Below are 24,588 nucleotides of genomic sequence, written 5' to 3' on the forward strand. Positions count from 1 at the left end.
AAATGTGAAACTCAAGGAATTGTGGAATTGAATCCTGTAAACTAAAAGGAAACAAATTAATAAAAAATAAAAAAAACAAAACAAAACAAAAAAAGAATCACAGAATTTTAAAGATAGAAGGAACATTATAAAAACAATTCATATTTTATAATGTTGTAAGATTTGTAATATGTTTTCCCACAACGAAGTGTTACAGTGGATAGATCAATGGATTGGGAGTTCAAATGGACCTGGGTTCATTTACTACCTAAATCATTCACTACTTACTACCCGAGTCACTTAACCTCTTGGTATCTCAGTTTCCTCATTTGTAAAAATGAGAAAGATGGACTGGATCAAGAATTCTTAATTTTGTTTTGCCCTAGTCTGCAATCAGGTGAAGCCTATGTACTCCATCTCATGGTGTTTTTAAATACGTAAGATTAATACACAGTATTACAAAGAAAATGAATTGCATTGAAATAAAGATGTAGTTTTTCTCCATCTAAATTCATAGACCGTTACAGTCCCCTCCCCCCATCCCCAGGTCCTTGGATCCCAGGTTAAGAACTCCCTGACTAGAGGTTCTCTGAGGCCTTCTCTATAGTTATGCTTCTGTGCTCCTATGAATCCCATGACAAAGGTAATAAAAATATTATTATTCTAATTTAAAAGGCTATTGAGACCCTGAGAGATACCCAAGATCATAGCGCTAATAACTGGTACTCCTAACTCCCAGATTCTCTTTTCATTACACTTCACTAACCTGTCCATTGCTAAAGTCTAGTTATTTGTGAGGAGAACAATGGCTACATTCTTATTTCTAGATGGCTTAGCGGTAACATTATAGAGCTAACCCCATGTTTACATATTTTGTGGTTTATTTACACACGGTTTAAGACCAAGCAAACTACTCTATGACATTTTTTAATAGGCTTCCAGTCATTTCTTCCTACCAGAGGTCAGGGCCAATACAACGCAAACTGATTTTAATATGAATCTTAAAATAGCAACAGTAACAATCTCCCAGAAGGCAGTCAGTTGGTCAGTCAGTCAGTCAGTAAAGATCATTTAAGTGCCTACTATATTCCAGGCACCGCATTAAGAACCGGGGACACAAATGTAGCTCTGGTACAAATAACACGTAGATTGTGTGTGAGAAGATTGCTAGTTAATTTCATTCATCTATATTATTCTCATTAACATTTTTAAAAATATTAATTTCAACACAGCAGAACAGGCAGGAAATCTATTGGGCTGCTTCAGCCAATTCCTGCTAATTTTTTATTCTAAGAGTAAATTCTTCAGCTTGACTGTGCAAGTGGACTACTGTTACTTTCAGAAATCTTTGAAAACACTTGTCATACTATGTAAGATGTTCAAAAAACATTTGGCTGGTATAGCAACCAAATTCTTTTGTGTATATATTGTCACAAAAATATAACTTCTATTTTGAGTAAAATTTGTTTTCAATTAGTTATAGTAGCATCTATTAGAGATTTATGAGTACATTCAGCTTCTATAATATCTAGAATTTGTGTTCCTCATTAGTTAGGGAGATAGTTCTGCTACTGAAAAATTCCTGAAGCTTCAATAGCTTCTATTTCTTGCCTTGTTCAATGTAAAATATTATCATCTGTTACTCAAAATAATTGCTGGGGTGTTTTCCCTGTTAAATGACATTACTTTCACTGTATTTCAGTGGGGGGGTGGAGTGGGGAATGGGAATTGATTGGAAAAGGATGAAAGGCCCTTTTTATTGCAGATATATTGAGATTCAAAGGATATTAAATCTATTCCAAAAGTTCCCTGATCTCCTCCATGACCCTGCTCCATCAATAATCTCCTTCCCGCCTCCTATCCCCAACCCCATGAATCTTTAACACCTCTCTTATTTCTCTCATATTAAAAATATGTCTAGGTGTCCCCATGCTAAATAAACAAGCCTTTCTTTATTCTGCTATCCACCCCCACAAGTTAGTCTCTCTCTCTTCTCCCCTTAATTGCCAAACTTCTACAATTTCTATACTTGTTTCTTAACTTCCACACCACTTACTGGCCTCAACTACTAAAAACATGGTTTTCACCCCCTACCATTCCACTGAAAGTCTCACTTCTAGCTTCACAAATAGCTTTCTTATTACCAAATGCAACAGCGTTGGTAGGGTGGTAGGCAAAGAGTTCTGGATTTGAAGCCTTAATTACAGTTATCAGTTACATCATTCCCCTATGCTAAAACTATAAATTCCTTAAAACCTTGTAATCTTAACTCTTCATTCTTTATCACTCCACTCCTCAGATAATTTGCTAAGTCCTCTCAATTTTACTGCCACAGCATCCCTTGTATGTATCCCCTTTTTACCACTCAAATTGCAGAAAGGCTTGTTCAGACCCTCATCACCTCTTATATGAATTATCATATTAGTCTTTTTAAAAAATAAGTTCTATTGATGTCTTCTGTTTTTACATCACCACAGTTTTCACCAGTATCCCTCTCTCTTTTCCTCCCAGAGAAGTATCCCAGAACAAATAGTATTTTTTTAAAAATTGGCACAACTGATTAATGCATTGAAAACTTCTGAAAATTTATGCGTTGTATAATACCTATGGACCTCCCACTTCAACGGAAGTATGGATTGGGGGTGTTTCCTCATTTCTCCTCATTCAAACTATACCTAATCTTTATAATTCTACAACATTCACTTTTGCTTTTCTTTGTGCGTGAGGTTGTTTTTATTTACCTTGTAGTCATGTATATTGTTTTCTTGGTTCTGTTTACATCATTCTACATCAGTTCATGTAGATCTTTTCATGCTTCTCTGTATTTATCACATTCATTATTTCTTACAGCACTACTGTAATATTACATTATATTAATGTATCACAATTTGTTTCACCATTCCCCACTGAACATCTACTTTGTTTCTAATTCTTTGCTAACATAAAAAGTACTACTATAAATATCATGGTGAATATATTGACTTTTTTCCTATCATGGCTCTTTGGGATATAAGCTTAGTAATAGAATCTCTGCATCAAAGTGTATCAAAATTTTAATCACTTTATTTGCAAAGTTCCAACTTGCTTTCCAATAAGGTTGTATTATTTCACAGCTCCATGAACAATGCATCCCTATATCAATCCTCCTACAACCTCTCTTAACACTGCCTCTCGCCCGATTTTGTCCTTTTGGCTGATTTGCAAGATGAAATCACAGGACCATTTCAAATTCCTCTTATTATTAATGATTCAAAACATTTTTTCACGTGGTTGTGAATACTTTGCAATTCTTCCCTTGAGAATTGTTTGTTTATATTTTTTGATTACTTATCTACTAGGGGATGGTTACAGGTCTTATATATATTTGTCCATTGTTCATATATCTAAGATACCAAATCCTTGTCAGAGAAATTTGAAACAAAGATATTTTCCTATTTGATCACTTCCCTCCTTATTCTATGTGCATTAATTTTGCCTAGGCATAAGCTTTTCAGTGTCATGTAATCAAAGTTATCTATTTTATCTTTTGTAATTACCTCTATTTCTTGTTAGTTAAGAATACATCTCTTTTTGCCCCACTTAAGTATTTTGTTTTCCAATTACATGTAAAGATAGTTTCAACACTCACTTTTATAAGATTTTGAGTTCCAAATTTTTTTCTCCCTCCTTCCCCCCCACCCAAGGTGGCATGTAATCTGATATAGGCTATACATGTACAATCATATTAAACATATTTTCACATTAGTCATGTTGTGAGAGAAAAATCAGAACAAAAGGGGGAAACATAAGAAAGGTAAAAAAAAGTTAACGGTATGCTTTGATCTGCATTCAGGCTCCATAGTTCTTTCTCTGGATGAAGATAGCATTTTCCATCATAAGTCTTTTGGAATTGTCTTGGATCATTGTATTGCTAAGCAGAGCTAAGTCTATGAAAGCTGGTCATTGCACAATATTACTATGTATAATGTCCTCCTGGTTCTGCTTACTTCACTCAGCATCAGTTCATGGAAATCTTTCCAGATTTTTCTGAAATCTGCTTGCTCATCATTTCTTGTAGCACAAAAGTATTAAGAATACATCTGTTACCCATAAGCTGTGAGAGGTACATGACCTTTTTCTTTTCTATTTTTTAAAATAACATGAGTTTGGGAGTGGAGCTGCTTGTTTGGTGTCAATTTTTGCTCTACTGAAACTGGGATCAATTTGTGTCAGGGTACGGTAAATGCTGCCTTTCCTACTGGCCATGGATTTCCTCATGGTCTTGTATCCATTTAGAATGTACTGTGGAATATGGTGTAAGGTGCTGGCCTAAGTCTCATCTCTGTAGACTGCTTTCTAGTTTTCACAAATGGTTTTTTTTTTAATCAAATAGGAGTTTTTTTATGTATTTGTATAATTTATGTTTTCTGCTTCATTAAATACTGGACTATTGGGGTCTGTTGTTTCTGATTCTCCTTTGTCTAGTCTGTTCCTTTGATCTACTATTCTATTTTATTTTTTAACAAATAACAGATGACTACTGTTTTTTGAGGTTTGGAAGTGGTATTTTCCCTTCATCCCTAATTCTTTTCATCATATCCCTTGAAATTCTAGATTTCTTTGCTTTTTCAAGTGAATTTTATTATTTTATCAAGTTGTATAAAGTATCCCATTGCTATTTTGAATGGTACAGCATTAAAGTGTAAATTAACTTAGGTAGTATTATAATTTTTATTTTATTGGCCTAGTCCAGTCATGAGTACTGAATAGTCTTTCAGCTATTTAAGGTATTCTTTATTTCTTTAAAGGGCTTTTGTAACTGATTTTACACAAATTTTTTGTTTGCTTTGGTAGATTGATCCCAAGATACATTATGCATTCTGTAATAATTTGGGACAGCATTTCTCTTTCTATTATTGCCTCTTGGATTTTGTTGTTATACAGAAATGTAGTATGTTTTTGAGGATTTTCTTTTAATTTTGTAGCCTACAACTTTGCTGAAACTATTGTGGCAATTTGTATCTTTGTGTATTCCCCAGGATTTTCCAAGTATACTATCAAATCATCAGCAAAAAGGAATAGTTTTAGCTCTGCTTTGCCTGTATCGATGCCTTTAATTTCTTTGTCTTGTCTTATTGCTAATGCAGTTTCAGAACTTTATCAAAAGGGGGTGGCTAGGTGGCACAATGAATAGAGCACCGGCCCTGGAGTCAGGAGGACCTGAGTTCTAATTCAGCCTCAGACACTTAACACTTACTGGCCATGTGACCTTGGGCAAGTCATTTGACCCCAATTGACCTGCCTTCCCTCCTCCAAAAACAAAAAAAATAACTTTATCACAAAACAGTGGGGAGAATGGAAATCTTTGCTTCATTTACTCATATTTATTGGAAAAGATTTTAACATTATCTCCATTGAATATGATGCTTGCTTTTGGTTTTAGATGTTTTGTCAAAGGCTTTTTCCTGCATCTATTAAGGTCATCATGTGTGTGTTTTTTAAAAATGTTTTGGATTTTAATATAATTATACTGATTGTTTTCCCTAATGTCAAACCATCTTTATATCCCTGGTATAAATCCAACTTGATCATAATGAATGATTTCTTGGATAAATTGTTGATGGGATTTTGTTTAAAAATTTTTAATCAATATTCACTAATGATATTAGTCTACAGTTTTCCTTTATTGTTTTATTGCTCCCTGGTTTAGGTATTAGTACTATATTTGTCTTATAAAAGGATTCTAGTAGGGTGCTTTCTTTATCAATTTTTGAGAATAACTTGTATAGTATGGGTATTAACTATTCTCTAAAAGTTTGATGGAATTCTTCTGTGAATCCATCAGGACCAGGAGTTCTTTTTTTCCCCTTTAGCATTTTCTTTATAGTTAGTTCAATTTTCTTTTTTTTTTCTGCCTTTTTGGAGGGCAACTGGGGTTAAGTAACTTGCCCAAGGTTACACGCTAGTTTTTTTTTGTGTGTGGGTGTTAAGTGTCTGAGGCCGGAACTGAACTCGGGTCTTCCTGACTCCGGGGCCGGCGCTTTACTCACTGCGCCACCTAGCCGCTCTTCAATTTTCTTTTGTGAGACTGGGCTATTCTAAGATCACTATTTGGTCTTCTGTCAATCTGATATTTATATTTTTGAAAGTATTCCTCTATTTCTTTTGTGTTCTCAATTTTCTTAGTATGTAAATACATATAACAGATTGTGATTATTCTTTTTATTTCTCCTGGCTTTGTTGTGATTTCACCTTTCTCATTTGTTATTTTATTGATTTTGATTTTCTGCCCTAGTCTTTTCAATCATATTGACTAAAGGTTTATCAACTTTATTAGTCTTTTCAGAGGAATAGCTTTTTTTTTTTTATCATTTCTGTGGAATTTTTTTGGTTTCCAGTTCATCTATTCCTCCACTAATTTTCAATATCTCTTCCTTTGTGTTGATTATAGGTTTGGTTATTTGATGGTTTTTTAATTTTTTTAAATGCACATTTGGTTTCTTAATCTTCCTCTTTCTATTTTGTTAATATTATGTTTGTAGGGATATGATTTTCCCCTCTCAATCCAGTTTACTTTCTGGGAGTTTTTTGTTTTGTTTTAAAATTGAACTTCAGAGAGTATCAGTTACAAAGTTTAGGAATATCAAACATGAAATATAGGGTAGGGCTTCATGATTTTATTCCCTAATGGACTAGTGTGAGAGTCAGGGGAAGCTTCCTACAATGGCAAGAGACTCTAGAAAGGTGCTTTGCTAAAAAATATCTCCATTTTCCCAATTACCCAGTCTCCAAATCGTGCTACTTGTTTTTATCAGAGCAACACCCTAGATAATATGACCTCAAGGAAAATAAATTTTGGAGCTGGACAAGAAAAGAGATATTACAGAATAAGGAGGAATTTTAGGGGAGGAATATTGGACTGATAAAGATACCAGGAAGTTCCTGGAAACCTGAGGGGGAAGAAGGGGAAGGAAGGAGCATGGTGGGACCAAGGAAGGACTCTGCTTCTACTCTGCCCACATCACTTCAAATCATTTTTGTACTTTCTTAGGTTATCTGAGCACCTAAGTTAGAATAATGATCTGATATGAAGGACTATAAGCTTCAGATGGTTCAACCCAGTCAAGTTAGTTTAATGTCCTCCAGGCTAGCACTTTTAGTTAAGACCAATGTCTGTCCACACAGTCCTTACTCCTCACTCCTGAGAGAAATAAGAAAGGAGAAAAAGAGGAAAAAGAGATATATGCTACTAATTCACTGGGGAACAATTTGATCAGAAATCTCTTCTTACATAACACTGCCTCTTAGTGTTTCCATCTTTCTTGTTATGGGTCCTAGTGAACTCCTCTCCTTGTTGAGATCTATATAGCATATCTAACACAAATGTCAAGGGCTTTCTATACAACAAACAACTGCTAGAGATTTATGGAAAGTTCACATGCTAAATAAATAGATAAATAAAGGTTATAACTAAGTTTTATTCCTCTTTGAGTCTTACTACACCCAAATTATTTTTAATCAGTTCAGTCAATAGTATAAATTTCGCAAACTTACCTTTTATTTTTCTTGTAATTTTCCAGTTGTTGTGTCTGTAGATGTTTGTATCTCTCTAATTCATACTGCCCACATAAGTCTTCCAAATGCAGTAAATGGTTTTCTACCTCCTCAAAATTAGCCTCTAACTGAACTGATAGAAAAATGATGAGAAAAGGAATAAAAAAATTATTAACATGACAAGATTTGAAGAAAATAATATTTTCAATAAATTCAACTTTAAAAATTATTTTTATTGCTTTGTACATTTATATTATCCCTCATTAAATTATCACTGACCATCATAAAATGCACTCCAAACTGTTTTTTCCAAACTTTATCCAACATAGTCAAGGAACAGAGTGTTCTGATAGTTAAAGGTAATATATATGAAGTTACTGATATACAAATTAAATTAAACGTTTAAATTACTTTGATTAAATTTATATAGTAAAATTAAATACAACAGAATATTAACACAAATTATATTTAGTATAATTTAAGTTTTCTTTGATGACCTACATCAGCACCTTGTAGTACCTCAAAGATATTATATGAATACCAGCTATCATTGTACCACAGATATGCCTGAACCCAGAGAATGTTAGAGGTCAATGAAAACAGAGACAGTCTAAACCTGAAGAGAAAGAGTGGATCACTTAAAACATAGTCTAATCTGCCTATTTTACACTTAAGACAAGAGCCATTCATAAGAGCTAAGGTCACAAAGTTAGTTAATGGCAAAGGTAGGACTGGAATTAAATTTGGAGAAGACCACTTACGATATTCATAATAACCCTGCCACTTTAAGAATGTACCATTGCTATCGGAAGAATATAGGGCATTACAGTAAAACTGTACAGAAAAAAGGCTAGAAAAATCTGCTTGTGGCTTCAGAAATGCTATGAGGACAATACAGCCATGGCAAAATGAACACCCATTTAATTTATTGGTCCAGTTAATACTGAAGAAGAGAAAGCTATTCCACAGGAGCCAAATCTTAGGGTAATCCTTGTAGGAAAATGTCATGTTCAAATAACAGCTGTTTGAAACCCCCTCTTGAATTATTAGACAATAAATAGAAACCAAGAAAATCTTGTTAGTAAGAAAATGATTTCATTTTCTCTTTTGACATTCATGTAATCGACCACTTCCATAAAAGTTCTATTCTATTCAACAAATACTTAGTAAGCACCTACTGTTTACAAGGCACTATGCTAGGAGCTAGGGCTCTAAAGATAAAAATGAAATGACTCCTTCCCTCAAGGGCTTTACATTCTTCTGGGGGATACAACACATACATAATAATCTGAGAAAGGAAAGATTATATTGAAGACTGTAGGGATTAGGAGGTGGCAGGATTCTGACAGAGCTGAAGGAGTGCAATTATTGCAAAAGTAGCTTGAGTGTTCTTTCCAGATATATGTCCATTATCTATTCTGGGTTGGGGAACCAGTGGCCTCAAGGCCACATGTGGTCTTCTAAGTCGTTGGGTGCAGTTTTTTTACTGTATCCAAGTTTTAAAGAATAAGTACTTTGTTATTAAGGGGATTTGTTCTGTGAAGTTTAGATTCAGTCAAAGGGCTGCACTTGAGAACCTAGAGGTCACATGTGGCCTTGAGGCCACAGGTTCCCCACCCCTGCTCCAGGACATTCTCTTTTCTTTCTAAGTGCCAGGCTGACAATCTTCTTTTTTTTTTTTTAAATAAATTTACTTATTTTTAGTTTTCAACATTCACTTCCAAAAGTTTTACATTTTCTCTGCCTCCCTCCCTTCCCCCAAGACAGCATGCAATCCGATACAGGCTCTACATATACATTCTTATTAAATATATTGTCATATTAGTCATGTTGCATAGAAGAATTAGAATGAATGGGAGGAACCCTGAGAAAGAAAAGACAAAACAAAAAAAAGAAAGCAAATAATATGTTTCAATCTGCATTCAGACTCCATATTTCTTTCCGTGGATGGGGATGGCATGTTCCATCATGAGTCTTTTGGAGCTGTTTTAGGTCCTTGCATTGCTGAGAAGAGCTAAGTCTATCAAAGCCAGTCATACATAGTACAACATGGCTGTTACTCTGTTCAGTTTTCTCCTGGTTCTGCTCACTTCACTCAGTATCAGGTCACGTAAGCCTTCCCAGGTTTTTCTAAAGTCCACCTGCTTGTCATTTCTTATAGCACAATAAGCATTCCATTAGATTCATAAACCACAATCTGACAATCTTCTTCTTATCACATTTTATACTCTCATCCAAGGGACTTCCAATATATACACTGGTGCTCCCTCAAATACCCTAACTTTCCAGGTCCTCAATTTCCTCATTTCCCATAGCCTATTCTTACACTCCAGTTACAAAGTAGTTATGCTTTTGATCTTGCCATTATCCACAAGCATTCCACTTCCATGTTCATGAACTCTGATATTCCTTTACTATATTATTTCAGCTTTCCCTATGCCTTATGACTCCTAAGTTTGTTCTCTATCTTTTATGTGACCTCCAATGCCTCCATCCCCTAGGACATCATCTCTGCACTGGCTACATTCTCCTCCTTTCCCTAGCTTGATTCTTTGGCATACCACCAGTTCAACATCACACTGTCCTGTACCCACAAATCCCTGACTCTTCTGTCCAATTATTGATCATGCACTGACCAACCCCATCTGTGGTTTACTCTATTTGTATTCTTTGCTCTCATATGTTGCTGAATGTACCTGGAGAAAGCCTCAAAACCATACTGAGAAGGTACACTACACATGTATGTTATGTATTCTCAGCTGAGTCCTTCAGTGCAGCAAGGCAATCCTTTAATACCTCCCAAACCAATGTGCTATTCCATTTGTCACAGTGGTTCTTCCTAACTTTGTTGTCTCTCCTCAACCCTCCTAAAGATCCTCCTCTGCTCACCTCTCATCAGGCTTAGTACCTTGCCTCAAGACTTTACAGAAAAAAATGAAGCCATCTGGCAGCAGATTGCCACCTTTTTTATACCCATGCTCTCACTAATATTCAACCTCTCCTTCTCCTTGCTTCCTTGTTGCCGACATACTCGTTTCACTCACCTTTAAAAAATCCTCTCTGATCTGACCATCCTCAATACCTATCATTTAATATCTCTCTTCCCCCTCATGGTGGCTAAATTCCTTGAGAAGCCATTCTACAATCAGTGATTCTATCCTCTCCTCTATTCCCTTCTTAATCTGCCCTAACCTGGCTTGTGACCCTATCATTCACCTAAAATTCCTCTCCCCAAAGAGACCAATGATTGAACAGACAAATCTAATGCTCTTTTCTCAGTCTTCAGGATTTGTCTCCTTTACTGGATCTTCAGACAGGTCATTCCCACTATAACTCTAAGTCTTCCCCCAAGGCTTTATCCTGTACCCTCTTCTCTTGTCCCTCCACACTATCTCACTTGGTGCTTTCCTCAGCACCAATGGGTTTAATTACCATCTCTATGCAGTTGATTCCCAAGTCTATTTATTCAGGCTTATTTCCATCCTAAGCTCCAGTCTTGTACCACCAACTGCCTCTTTGACAGCTTGGGCAGCGGAGCTTGTAGGCATCTCAAATCCAACATGTCCAAAATGAAACTTGTTATCTATTCCCCCAAATCCTCTGCTCTTCCAAACTTCCCTTACTGATGAGGACCAATAATTTAGATTTTTAACAGATACATATAGAAGATAGAAGCAACATCAGATAATATCATAAATATAAGAGTATGACTTAGACCTATAAAAATTGTGTCAGGAACATTAAAGCCCAGAAGAGCTAAGACTGTCCAGGGAAGGTAAGGAAAACAAAAAGATGTGGTCGTCAGGGGGATAGGATTGCTGCTTAGGGTGAATGGAAGAATGATAACTGGCCACAAAGAGAAGGCAGAACTCAATTCTCATTTTGCTTCTGCAATTCTTGGCCAAGGAGAATGACCTTTGCATTGGAAATAACAGAATAAAAAGGCTAATGAGGAACTGACACCCATGATAATTAAAGAGATAGTAAGAGTGCACCAGGTTGTCCCTTATGAATTCAAGTCACTTGGCTAAGATGAATTACAACTTTGGGTACTTAAAGATAGCAAATATGGTATCTGTAGCTTTTGTTCTTATATTACGTGTATTTCTCAATGGATTCTTTTCCCCACCTAGAAATATATCACTGACAATACTGTCAGCGATATATGGAAAATTCTGGAGAATATAAGGAGAAATATTGTATAACTATAGAAAAGCAAATGCTATTCCAGTTTTCAAAAAAGAGAAGAGATAGTCAGCCAAATATAAACCAGTGAGCCATCAAGCTTATGTTTATTATCAGATCAAATTAATAGGCCCAGATGAATTATATCCCAGGGTACTAAAAAAAAAAACACCTCGCAATATAATAGAAGCATTTTGATAACACAACTTTCTTTAGCCCCAGCTTCCCTGATAACAGATGCCTTCCCTCCCATAACATCATTGACCCTAGACTCTGACATACACCCTTAGTTGAAAAGCATTAAATTCTCACCTGCATGTAGTCTGAGTCTCTCAGACTTGGTGAATGCCTGAGACCACACAACTCATCAAACTCCAATGATTTATTGATCAAATCCTGATGACTTACTAACCAGATGCATTTCCAGAGAAGCTAAGTGCTACTGTAACCTAATACTGTTTCATATTCTTGCTGTATTACAACAAAGTAAACCTCCCTCTTTGTTAAATGTTCAGTGACTTGCAAGTACCTCATTTCATCACAACAATGAACGTAAACTAAGAGGGTACTGGCATTAGAGCCACACAAACAATAGGCAGCTATCACAGCAGAGCCACTAAAGTTAACGTCACAGCCACTATTAGTAATCTTTGAAAGATCATGAAAACCAGGGAGATGTAGCAGGACTAGAGCTGGGCAAACGTTCCAAAATGTAATATGAGAAAGGAGTGTACTCTGCAAGGAATAGGCCAGTAAGTTTGACTTTAATTCCTGGTCGTGGAAAACTGACCGATCATTTCCTTTTTTACAGTTACTAGAATAGTAGATGGTGGAAATGTTGCAGGTATAAGTGACCAGATTTCAGCAAAGCATTTTAGTGAAGTAAGATTGAGAGGTCTGAATCAAATGGCAATACAGTTAGGTAAATTAAGAACTAATTAATAATATCTAAGACTTTTATTGGGCTCTGGTTTGCAAAACATTTGATAAAACAATCCTATGAAGGATTACTACTTTCTTTTTACAGATAAGGAAACTAGAGCTGAGATAGATTTTAATAAGTATCTAAAGCAGAATAAGAACCTGGGTCTTGCTGAGTCTAAGCCCAGCATCTAATCCACCCTGCTTTGCTGACTTCTAGTTTCATGACTGGACTAAGGGTAGTCATTAATGGTTTGATAAAAATTTGTCTAGATCCACTCATCTTTGCCATCTCCTCAGACTATCCTTTATCTCCCCTCCCTTCCACAAAGTCTTAGAAAAAGCCATCTATATTCTCCTCCACTTTTATACATCTGACTTTTCAATTTCTTGCAAATCTTTCTTCTTACTCTACAGAGTTAAAACTGCTCTCACCAAGATTACCAGTAATCTTCTTTAAAACAAAATTTAACTGTAGCTTTTGTTCTTATATTACGTGTATTTCTCAATGGATTCTTTTCCCCACCTAGAAAGTCATCTTTCATATAACAAAGACTAAAAATAGAGGAAAAATCAATTCAACAAAACTAACCAAAATAACAAAAAAGATGATCTGCTAAGATCTTTTTGGACCCTGACTCTGTCATCCAAAGTGTTACTTATCCATCCCATTCTGTGCCATCTGCAAATCTGAAGAGTCGGTGCCTTCACCTTAGTCCCTAATTAAAACTGTTAAACGGTACAAAGTGAAGCACAGGGCTCTGTGATACTCCACTGAAGACCTTTTCCCAAGCTGATATCAAACCATAAATTGTACCTCTAAGTTTGCCAACCAGTTCCAGCTTCATATAACTATCACCCATTTAGTCCACTTCTTTTTGTATTTTTCACAAGAATACTGAGATACTTAAACGCTTTTTTTTTTAAAAAATTGATTTATTTACTTTTAGTTTACAACATTCAGTTCCACAATCCTTTGAGTTTCAAATTTTCTCCTCCTCCCTCTCCTCCCCTCCCCCCATGGTAGCATGCAATCAAATATAGGTTCTACAAATACCTTCACATTAAACATTAGTCACATAAAGATGGATTATAACCAATGGAGTGAACAATGAGAAAGAGGAAACAAAACAAAACAAAAAGAGAGAATAAGTAGTTTGCTTCAGTCTGCATTGACTCTGCAGTTCTTTCTCTGCATGTGGATATCTCTTTCCATCATGAGTCTTTTGGAGTTGTCTTATAACCTTACATCACTGAGAGGAACCCAGTCTATCAAAGCAGTCGTCACACATATGATGTGTCTGTAATTGTGTACAAATTTCTCCTGGTTCTGCTTTCCTCACTAGACACCAGTTTATGTAAGTCTCTTCAGGTTATTATGAAGTCCTTCTGCTCCTCATCTCTTATAGCACAATAGTATTCCATTATATTCACATACCACAACTTGTTTAGCCATTCCCCAATTGATGGGCATCCCCTTGATTTCCAATTCTTTGCCACCACAAAAGAGCTGCTATAAATATTTTTGTATGTACGGATCCTTTTCCCACTTCTATGATCTCTTTGGGATACAGCCCTAGAAGTGGTATTTGCTGGGTCAAAGGGTATGCACTTATTTATAGCCCTTTGGGCATAGTTCCAGATTGCTCTCCAGAATGACTGAATCAGTCTACAACTCCACCCAAAATGCCTTAGTGCTCCAATTTTTCCACATCCTCTCCAGCATTTATCGTTTTTCTGTTTTGTCATCTTAGCCAATCTGACCGGTGAGATGGTACCTCAGAGTTGTTTTGATTTGCATTTCTCTAGTAAATAGTGATTTAGAGCATTTTTTCATATGCTTCCAGATACCTTTAATTTCTTCCTCTGAAAACTGCCTGTTCATATCCTTTGACCATTTATCAACTGGGGATTGACTTGTATTCTTATAGATTTGACTCAAAAAATGCTTTAACTGGGGTGGCCAGGTAGCACAGCAAGTGGGAGCTCCGGCTCCAGTGTCAGTATGACCTGGAGATCGAATCCCGGGTTCAGACACTTAGCATCCACCCAGAAACACCTGGCCGTGTAACCTTGAGCAAGTTGCTTAACCCCAACTGCTTAGGGGAGGCCAGGTGGCTCAGCGAGTAAGAGCACCGGCTCCAGTGTCGGGATGACCTGGATCAAATCCTGGGCTCAGACACTCAGCACCACACCCAGAAATAACTGGCTGTGTAATCTTGAGCAAGTTACTTAACCCCAATTGCTTTAAAAAAAAAAAAAGCTTTAACTTTAAATGAAGTATAAATTTTACTAATGATAATAAGCTAGCTGAATACCGAACTGAATAAATAAAATCACATTAAACATCTTGAACATCCTAGTATTCAAGTCTGTAAGAGGGATAAAGCCAAGACACACTGAGCACAAACACATACACAGAGAGCTTCCCTAGAACTTAAAGGGTGAACATCAGCTTTGGTACTAGTCATCAGTACCAACAAAGATTGAGCCTAAAACTCTCTAAAAATGATGATGATGATGATGGGCTCCTGAGGTAGAAATAAAATCTTTTTTAGCCCTTAAAGTATCAGTAAGAGGGCTAGCTTGAATTCGAACATAGCAGAGAATTCATTTCCAATAATCCTTTGAACTCCCAGAAAACTACAAATAAAAAAAAGAAATTAAGTGGGTATGAGTCATAGGAGGATTTAATGAGCTATAAAAATCTAAAATCACAGACAGAAGGTGATCAGAGAGAATGCTGGAAAGGACAACTGTCACTCTTTCTTCCATAATGGATGTGATTCTTAATGGCAACAACACCTCAAAATTTTTTAAGTCACTGGGCTACCTCAACAGTACAGAACACAAGAGAGACTCCTAGGTTATTAAACACACACCCCAAGACACATGAAATTTAAAACTGATAACAAGTAAAATAATAAGAGGTAATATTGAATTCTACTTTGCTACTTGTCCATAGTATCACAGATTCAGAGCTGAAAAGGACCTTGGAGGTCATCTAGGTCATTCTACAAATGAGGAAACAGGCCTAAGTGACTTTGTCCAAGGTCATACAGGGAGAAGTGGCAGAATCAGAATATAAACTCAGGTCCACTGACTCCAAAGCTTTCCCACTCTATCCACTGTTTCATGATGTCTTGCTTCTTAAGAAAAAAAAAAAATTACATCACGTAATTGAAAACTGCACCTCAAAGATAATTCTACTTTTTTAAAAACATTTCCCAAGAGCTTCTGGTCATTTGCTTCCTTCATTCTTTTTTCTTAGTAGATGTTATGAAGCTTTAAGGCAGTAGGAAGGTTCTATCCTATGAAGTTAAGGGGGAGATTATCTGAAAGTGGCAACATGGAACAAGGAGCATTTCAATTCCCCTGCCTCAACCAATGAGCAGAGGGAAATGAGTGAAGGTACAGTTAGGACTGGAGAGAGTGGTCAGGAAGGCTGGGTCATCAGGAGGGAGCCAAGTTTCAGTGATTGTTAGAAGATGAAAGGACGGGAAGAGGTAAAGATTTAAAATGAAAGAAGTTTGTTGTTTATAGAACAGGAATTCCAGAAGGCACAGTGGAAGGGGTGAGTGGTTTATGGTTTGAACTTCCCGCTAGGAAGGTTGAATGTGAATAAGGAATCAAGTGGAAGAGGATGAGGTATACAATTTGAATAATGACCTACATGGGATCAGAATCACTAGGCTGAGGGTTGGCCAGGTAGCACAGTGAGTAAGAGCACCAGCCCCAAAGTTGGGATGACCTGGGATAGAATGCAGGCTCTGATACTTAGCACCACACCCAGAAATAACTGGCCGTGTAACCTCGAGCAAGTTACTTAACCCCAATTGCTTAAAAAAAAAAATCACTAGGCTGAGCAGGATATGATCAAGTGTGAGAAAGTTCATCATTAAGTGGAAGATACAACTCCTTTTCTGGAAGCCAGAACTCAGGCAGGAAACAAGTGTAGGACAAGATGGAAAACAAATGGTCAGACAGCCAGATATAAGGCCCTGTTTCACTACTCCTTTTTCCTCTGAAGGTTGTAGATTATTCAGGAGATGACACAGAAGGACAGAAGCCATGTTCTCCAACTTCTTTCTTTTTTTTTCTTTTTGGAGGGCAACTGGGGTTAAGTGACTTGCCCAAGGTCACACAGCTAGTTTTTGTGTTAAGTGTCTGATGCCACATTTGAACTCGGGTCCTCCTGACTCCAGGGCCGGTGCTCTATTCACTGTACGACCTAGCAGCCCCTCTCCAACTACTTTCCTCTTCTTACAAGTGACAGGCACAGCAAGTTGCTCCTCTTCACAATGGAGGATCTCCACAATGGGAAATCAAGTCAGAAGCTGAAAGTGGAAGTTGACTTGTTCTGGTAGAAAATAGATGTTGCACCTCAGGCCCCTAGCAGTTCCCCTGAGGGAAAGAACACATAGAAGAAAATGGAAGGCCTGGTCAGAGGAAGGTGTTGCTTCCTGCTGCCTTCCCTAGTAGACACAGTACAGCAAAAGATCTAAGGTTGTTCTCAGTTTCAGTCAGAGGAGTTTGTCTCACTCTTCCTGGGGATTTCTGTTGGCATAAGAATAAGTAAACAAGTATGACTGAATTGTAGTGTGTGGAGCGGAGTAATATATGAGTCCTGGAAAAGTAGGAAGGGTGTGAAGACATTTAAATGCCTAAAAGAGTAGTTTATATTTGATCTTAGAGGTAAGAAGGAACCAATGAAGTCTGAAAAAATGGGGAGATGGGGTCAGACCTACACTTTAGGAAAATCACTTTGACCACAGTAGTAAAAGATGAAACACGAAAAGGAGGAACTATTATTACATAGTAGATTACCACTGCAATCATCTAAGAAGGCAATGATGAGAGCTTGAACTGGGGTGGTAGAGGTTGTGGTGATCAGGGAATTAAGTGGCTTATGTAGGTTTAGTAAAAGTGAGGAATCAAGGATAACACAATGGTTGAAGATGACTATCATATGAAAAGATAAGGAATTTAAGGAAAAATATAGAAAATATCTTTGACTACAATGAATTTCACTTACAGCATATTTGGTCATTTTATAGAGCTGAAACATGGCTATTCTAAAATAATTCGGTGGCTGGTACTGCTGATGTAGAAAAGAAAAATATTCAAAATTCAAATTGTTATAACTGAGGAAAAGAAAGTCTGCTGTGCCTTGAAATACACAAAAGACAAAGATTAATAAAATCGAAATTAAGAAAACTATTGAACTAATAAATAAAACCAAGAGCTGGTTTTATGAAAAAACCAACAAAATTGACAGACCCTTAGTCAATATTATAAAAAAAAAAAGAAGAAAACCAAATTTTGAGTATCAAAAATGAAAAGGGTGAATATACCTCCAATGAAGAGGAAATCAAAACAATAATTAGGAATTATTTTTCCCAATTGTATGCACATAAATTTGACAATCTTAGGGAAATGGATGAATATTTAGAAACATACAAGTTGCCCAGATTAACTGAAGAGGAAGTAAATTACTTAAATAATCCCATCTCAGAAAAAGAAATTGAACAAGCCATCAGTCACCTCCCTAGGAAAAAATCTCCAGGGCCAGATGGATTCACTAGTGAATTCTATCAAACATTTAAAGAACAATTGATTCCTATACTCTACAAACTATTTGGGAAAATTAGTGAAGTAGTCCTACCAAATTCTTTTTATGACACAAATATGGTACTGATACCTAAATCAGGAAGAGATAAAACAGAGAAAGAAAATTATAGACCAATCTCCCTCATGAATATAGATGCAAAAATTCTAAATAAAATACTAGCCAAAAGACTATAGCAACTTATCCCAAGAATAATACACTTTGATCAGGTAGGATTTATTCCAGGAATACAAGGATGGTTTAATATTTATCAGTACAATTGAGCATATCAACAATAAAACTAGCAGAAACCACATGATCATCTCAATAGATGCAGAAAAGGCTTTTGACAAAATACAACATCCATTCCTATTAAAAACATTAGAAAGTATAGGAATAAATGGAGCCTTCCTTAAAATAATAGGCAGCATCTATTTAAAGCCATCAGCAAGTATTATATGTAATGGGGAGAAGCTAGAAGCATTTCCCATAAGATCAGGGGTGAAACAAGGGTGTCCACTATCACCCCTCTTATTCAATCTGGTACTAGAAATGTTAGCAGTAGCAATTAAAGAAAAAGAAATCAAAGGAATCAAGTTAGGCAAAGAAGAGACCAAGCTATCACTCTTCACAGATGATATGATGATATACTTAGAGAATCCTAGAGAATCAAGTAAAAAACTGCTTGAGACAATAAATAAATCTGGCAAAGTTGCAGGATATAAAATAAACCCACATAAATACTCAGCATTCCTATATGTTTCCAATGAAATTCAACAGCAAGAAGTAGAAAGAGAAATCCCATTTAAAGTTACTGTAGACATTATAAAATATTTGGGAATCTACCTGCCAAAACAAACCCAGGACCTGTATGATCATAACTACAAAACACTTTTCACACAAATAAAGTCAGTTCTAACTAATTGGAAAAATATCAATTACTCATGGCTGGGTTGAGCTAATATAATAAAAATGACAATTTTACCTAAATTAAATTATATATTTAGTGCCATACCAATTAATTTACCAAAAAACTACTTTATAGAGTTAGAAAAAATAGTAACAAAATTCATCTGGAAGAATAAACGGTCCAGAATATCAAGGGAATTAATGAAAAGAATTGCTAGGGAAGGTGGACTAGCCTTACCAGATTTCAATCTATACTATAAAGCAGCAGTCATCAAAACTACTTGGTACTGGCTGAGGAATAGAGGAGTGGATCAATGGAATAGATTAGGCCCACGAGATTCAGAAGTCAACGACTACAGTAATGTATTGTTTGATAAACCCCCAGACCCTGGTTTTTGGGATAAGAACTCACTATTTGATAAAAACTGCTGGGAAAATTGGAATATAGTATGGCAGAAACTGGACATAGACCATTATCTAACACCATATACCAAAATCAAGTCTAAATGGGTGCATGATCTAGGTATAAAGGTTGATACTGTAAGCAGTCTGCTAAAACAAGGAATAGTTTACCTATCAGTCTTGTGGAGAGGGAATGACTTTATGACTAAACAGGAATTAGAGAACATTATAAAATGTAAAATGGATAATTTTGACTACATGAAATTGAAAAGTTTCTGTACAAACAAAGCCAATGTAACCAAGATTAAGAGGGAGGTGGGAAATTGGGAAAGAATCTTTACAACCTATGTCTCTGACAAAGGACTCATTTCTAAAATATACAGAGAATTGAGTCAAATTTATAAGAATACAAATAATTCCCCAATTGATAAATGGTCAAAGGATATGAACAGGCAGTTTTCGGAGAAAGAAATTAAAGCTATCTATAAGCACATGAAGAAATGCTCTAATTCACTATTGATTAGGGAAATGCAAATCAAAACAACTCTGAGGTACCACATCTCACCAGTCAGATTGGCTAAGATGACAAAACAGAAAAATGACAAATGCTGGAGAGGATGTGGGTAAATTGGAACACTAATGCATTGCTGGTGGACTTGTGAACTGATCCAGCCTTTCTGGAGAGCAATCTGGAATTATGCCCAAAGGGCTATTAATACTTTCATACCCTTTGATCCAGCAATACCACTCCTAGGGTTATATCCCAAAGAGATCATAGAAATGAGAGAAAGACCCATATGTAAACCAAAAATGTTTATAGCAGCTCTTTTTGTGGTGGCAAAGAATTGGAAATTAAGGGGGTGCCCATCAATTGGGGAATGGCTGAACAAGTTGTGGTATATGCATGTTATGGAATACTATTGCGTTATAAGAAACGGGGAGCAGACAGTCTTCATATTTACCTGGAGAGACTTAAAAGAACTGATGCTGAGTGAGAAGAGTAGAACCAGGAGAAATTTGTACACAATTACAGACACAACGTATGTGTGATGACCAACTTTGATAGACTGGACTCTTCTCAACAATGCAGGGATATAAGTCAATCCCAAAAGACACAAGATGGAGAGAAAAACGTGCATCCAGAGAAAGAACTAAATTTATATCCAGGTGGAAGCAAAATACCTGATCTTTTTCATTCTCTTATTTGATTTTATGTCCTCTTTACCATTTTTCATTCCAGCTGGTACAATCCATCCTTATAACCTGACCATTGTATAATGTGAAAGTATTTACAGATCCTATACTTGATTATAAGCCGCCATGGGAGGGTGGGGTGGGGAGGGAGGGGGACAAAATGTGAAATTCAAGGAATTGTGGAATTGAATCCTGTAAACTAAAAGGAAACAAACAAATTAATAAATTAAAGAATTAATTAAAAAAAAAAGAAATACACAAAAGACAATTACAGGGCTATTTGATGGGAACTGGAGTGATAACATTTAGTTGTTGTTCAGTCCTGTCCAACTCTTTGTGATCTCATTTGGAATTTTCTTGGCAAAGATACTGGAGTAGTTTGCCATTTCCTTCTCTAGTTCATTTTACGGATGGGGAAACTGAAGCAAACAGGGAAAAGTAACTTGCCCACGGTCACATAGCTAGCAAGTGTCTAAGGCTAGATCTGAACTCAGGTAGATGAAGCTTCCTGATTTCCAGCCACTGCACCAATAAGCTGACCTATTGGCACTGAATACACAATAACTTAGAACTCAGCAACTCTATCTAAAAGAAGTTTATCTAAACTAAGATTTACTAAATTCTTAATGTATTCATTATATTCTAACTTGCCTTATAGATATTTGTGTACATGTTATATATACAAAATATAAACTTTTTAAGGACAGAGCATGTGTCGTGTTGTTTTTGTATCCCTGCCCTGGAACAAAGAACACAGTATCCATTTAACATAATTGGTGTTTATTTTAATGAACATTTATTGAAATTGATTTTACTTTTACTATGCCCAAAGGGCTATAAAACTGTGCATACCCCTGATCCAGCAATACTACTGCTAGGTCTATATCCTAAACACATAAAAAAAAAAGGGGTGGGGGAAAGGACCTATTTGAATAAAAATATTTAAAGCAACTTTTTTTGTGGTGGCCAAGAATTGGAAATTAAGGCGATGCCGATCAATGGCAGAATGGTTAAACAGGTTATAATATATGATTGTAATGTAATATTATTGTGCTATAAGAAATGACAAGCAGGATGATTTCAGAAAAACCTGGAAAGACTTACATGAACTGACACATAGTGAAGTGAACAGAATCAGGAGAATGTTATACACAATAACAGCAATATTGTTCAATGAAGAACTGTGAATGACTTAGCTATTCTCAGCAATACAATGATCCAAGAAAATCTCAAAAGACTAATGATGAAGTATGCTATTCATCTCCAGAGAAATTACCAATATTATTTGGATACAGACTGAATCATGCTATTTTCCACATTCTTTCTTTCTCTTTTATTCTAGTCTTCTTGTACAAAATAACTAATATAGAAATGTTTTACATGACAGAACACATATAATCTATATCTGATTGCTTGCTGTCCAAGGGAGGGGGAAGGGAGAGAGGGAGAGAGAAATAGAATTTAAAATTAAAAATTAAAAAAAAATTTTGAAACATTGTTTTAATATGTAATTGGGAGAAAAATAAAACGCATTATAAAAAAGAAATTGATTTCATTTTTAATTTAACACAACCTAAGTTAATAATTAACTACCATCATATAAAACCTATGAATTTGGGTCTCAATATATATGTCTAAAAGACTGTCTTTTTATTACTCCCTAAAAATCAACCTTTTAGGTTAAACTCAAGGATTATTATACTCTTGGATGCAAGACACTTAAACAGAAGAGAAAGGAAGAAAAAAACTAACCTGAAAATCACCATTTCTGAAAACAGAATGGATAATTTTATTAATGAATGCTGTGTATAAAATACCTGTTTTTTTAATCCTTCTGAATTTTACTTGAACAGATGGCAATTCCCATTTAGATTCTACTTCAATTGGCTTATTATTTAGCACAATGGTAATGAAGCCAAAGTCATGAATTCAACACCTAGACAGGCAGTTAACTTTTCATAGAAAGAAACTGTAATACACCTAAACTATCCTTTAGAGAGGCATCAGGAGATGATAGAAAGAATGCTAGATCTGAAGTCAGAAGATGTTTCAAAACCCAGCTCCTCCACTTCCTATCTGTATAGTCTCATTTAAGTCACAATCGCTCTGGGTCTCAATTTCCTCATCTGTAAAATGAGGGTACTGGCCTAGCTGATCTCTAAAGTGCCTTCTAGATCTACATCTATGATTCTATTTCCAATACCTGTAATTCATATATTAGTCATCAAGGAATTAGTCTTTTACAAACAACTACATTAAGAAACTGAGGTTATCTGACCCAATGATAATTGGTCGATACCATCTTCCGATATGAAAAACAGTACATCTGGATTCAAAATGCTAGAGATGACTGTAAGTCATATTATTTTTAACCACCAAAAATTATTATTCATCATTTCTGAATATACTTTTAAATTAAAACTTGAAAAAATAAGCAAGACAATAAATTGATGTATTTATACTTAATTCAAATAAATAGATTCTAAAACCATTTTATAAGAGCTAATACAATTTGGGCATATATTATTCAGAAAATGAGGCAAATAGATAATGATCCTTAATTTATCAAACAACTGCCTAGTAATATATTACACATTATTAGAAACAGAAAATATAGAATTTTAACCATTAATGTGCTATACAGCTGAAATTAATAGTTGTTAATGCCTCCTCCCCCTCCAAAAAATAATCACCATGTATTCACACATACACATGGGATATATTTTATTTTATCTTTATTCACATCCCTCCCCTCATCTTTCTCTCTGCCCCTAGAATGTAAAATTCTTGAGGGAAGGATTATTTTGTTTTTAGGCAAGTAGATAGAGAGCACTGTAAATTATAGTTTTGAAAATTTTCTTGAATCTGTTTTATTTTTTGTCCAGATCAAGGATTTTACTAACATGAAATATCCTGGTGGTGATATGGAAACTTAATGGGAGCCTTAGTTCTTAAAAACTATCATGGTACTAATTAGTTAGCTGTAGCAAGAGTACTTTAAATGTTATCTCTTTTCTTGGTGAAAAAAAAAAAATTTTCATTTCCAATGTACCTGGTCAATTTTTGCCAGATAGCACAGTGGATAAGATGCCTGATAGGAAGACCTGAGTTTAAATACCACCTTAGACATTTATTAGCTTTGTGACTCTGGGCAAGTCACTAAGCCTTGCTCAGACTCAGTTTCCTCATCTGTAAAATGGGGATAATAAGAGTACCTATCTTACAGGGTTGGTGTGAGGATCAAAATTACATAAAAAATTTAAAGCATTTTAAAAATCCTTATGTGCTATATAAATGCTAGCTATTTTTTTTAATATTCAAAGATACTAACAGGGTGATTGAAAACATAGTACAGTCTTAATAAATGCTTGCAGACAGAATGGAGGATGCTACAGATTTTTAGAAAAATAAAATCAAATTGCTTCCCCCACCACCCCATCCCCTAATCTGGATATCAATAGTACTCATGGAAAAAATAAGCATTATAATGGTCATTATAATAAACGAACATAGAATTTAAAGCTGCGAGAACTTCTGACCAAACTTACTCGTTTACTATTATTAAAAAACGTTTTAAATATAAAATTCAAAGATAAATATAAACTCAGTAATCAAATTTAGAATTAATGTACACAAAACAGCAGTAAGCATATGCACATAGCAATACACTTTTATAAGAACAAACCCCACCCTACTGCTTATCATAATAACAGGATGTCATATTTACATGATCAATGTAAAAGAGAAATAGAATCTAATTGTGAAAATATATTAGGGAATGCCTAACAGCTGTGCATGAAATAACTTTACAAATCGCCAAGAGAATTTCCCAAAGAAGCACTAATTTAATTTGGCAT

The 24,588-nt window shown here is 35.6% G+C and overlaps 1 protein-coding gene across 3 annotated transcripts in view; it reads right to left on the minus strand.

The window, feature by feature from the left end:
* The window catches only part of DTNBP1 (dystrobrevin binding protein 1), a 187,768-nt gene that overhangs the window by 107,929 nt on the left and 55,251 nt on the right, over window positions 1–24,588 (minus strand). For all 3 annotated transcript variants that reach the window (XM_069092444.1, XM_069092443.1, XM_069092441.1), the window contains exon 6: window positions 7,513–7,645. In XM_069092444.1, coding sequence (XP_068948545.1) covers window positions 7,513–7,645 — 133 coding nt within the window. The remainder of the gene's footprint in view (window positions 1–7,512; window positions 7,646–24,588) is intronic.

This window comes from Petaurus breviceps, unplaced genomic scaffold (assembly GCF_028583685.1).
Source record: "Petaurus breviceps papuanus isolate PSGF00001 unplaced genomic scaffold, PetGlider_PUasm1.0 190, whole genome shotgun sequence".
NCBI classification, from domain to species: domain Eukaryota; kingdom Metazoa; phylum Chordata; class Mammalia; order Diprotodontia; family Petauridae; genus Petaurus; species Petaurus breviceps.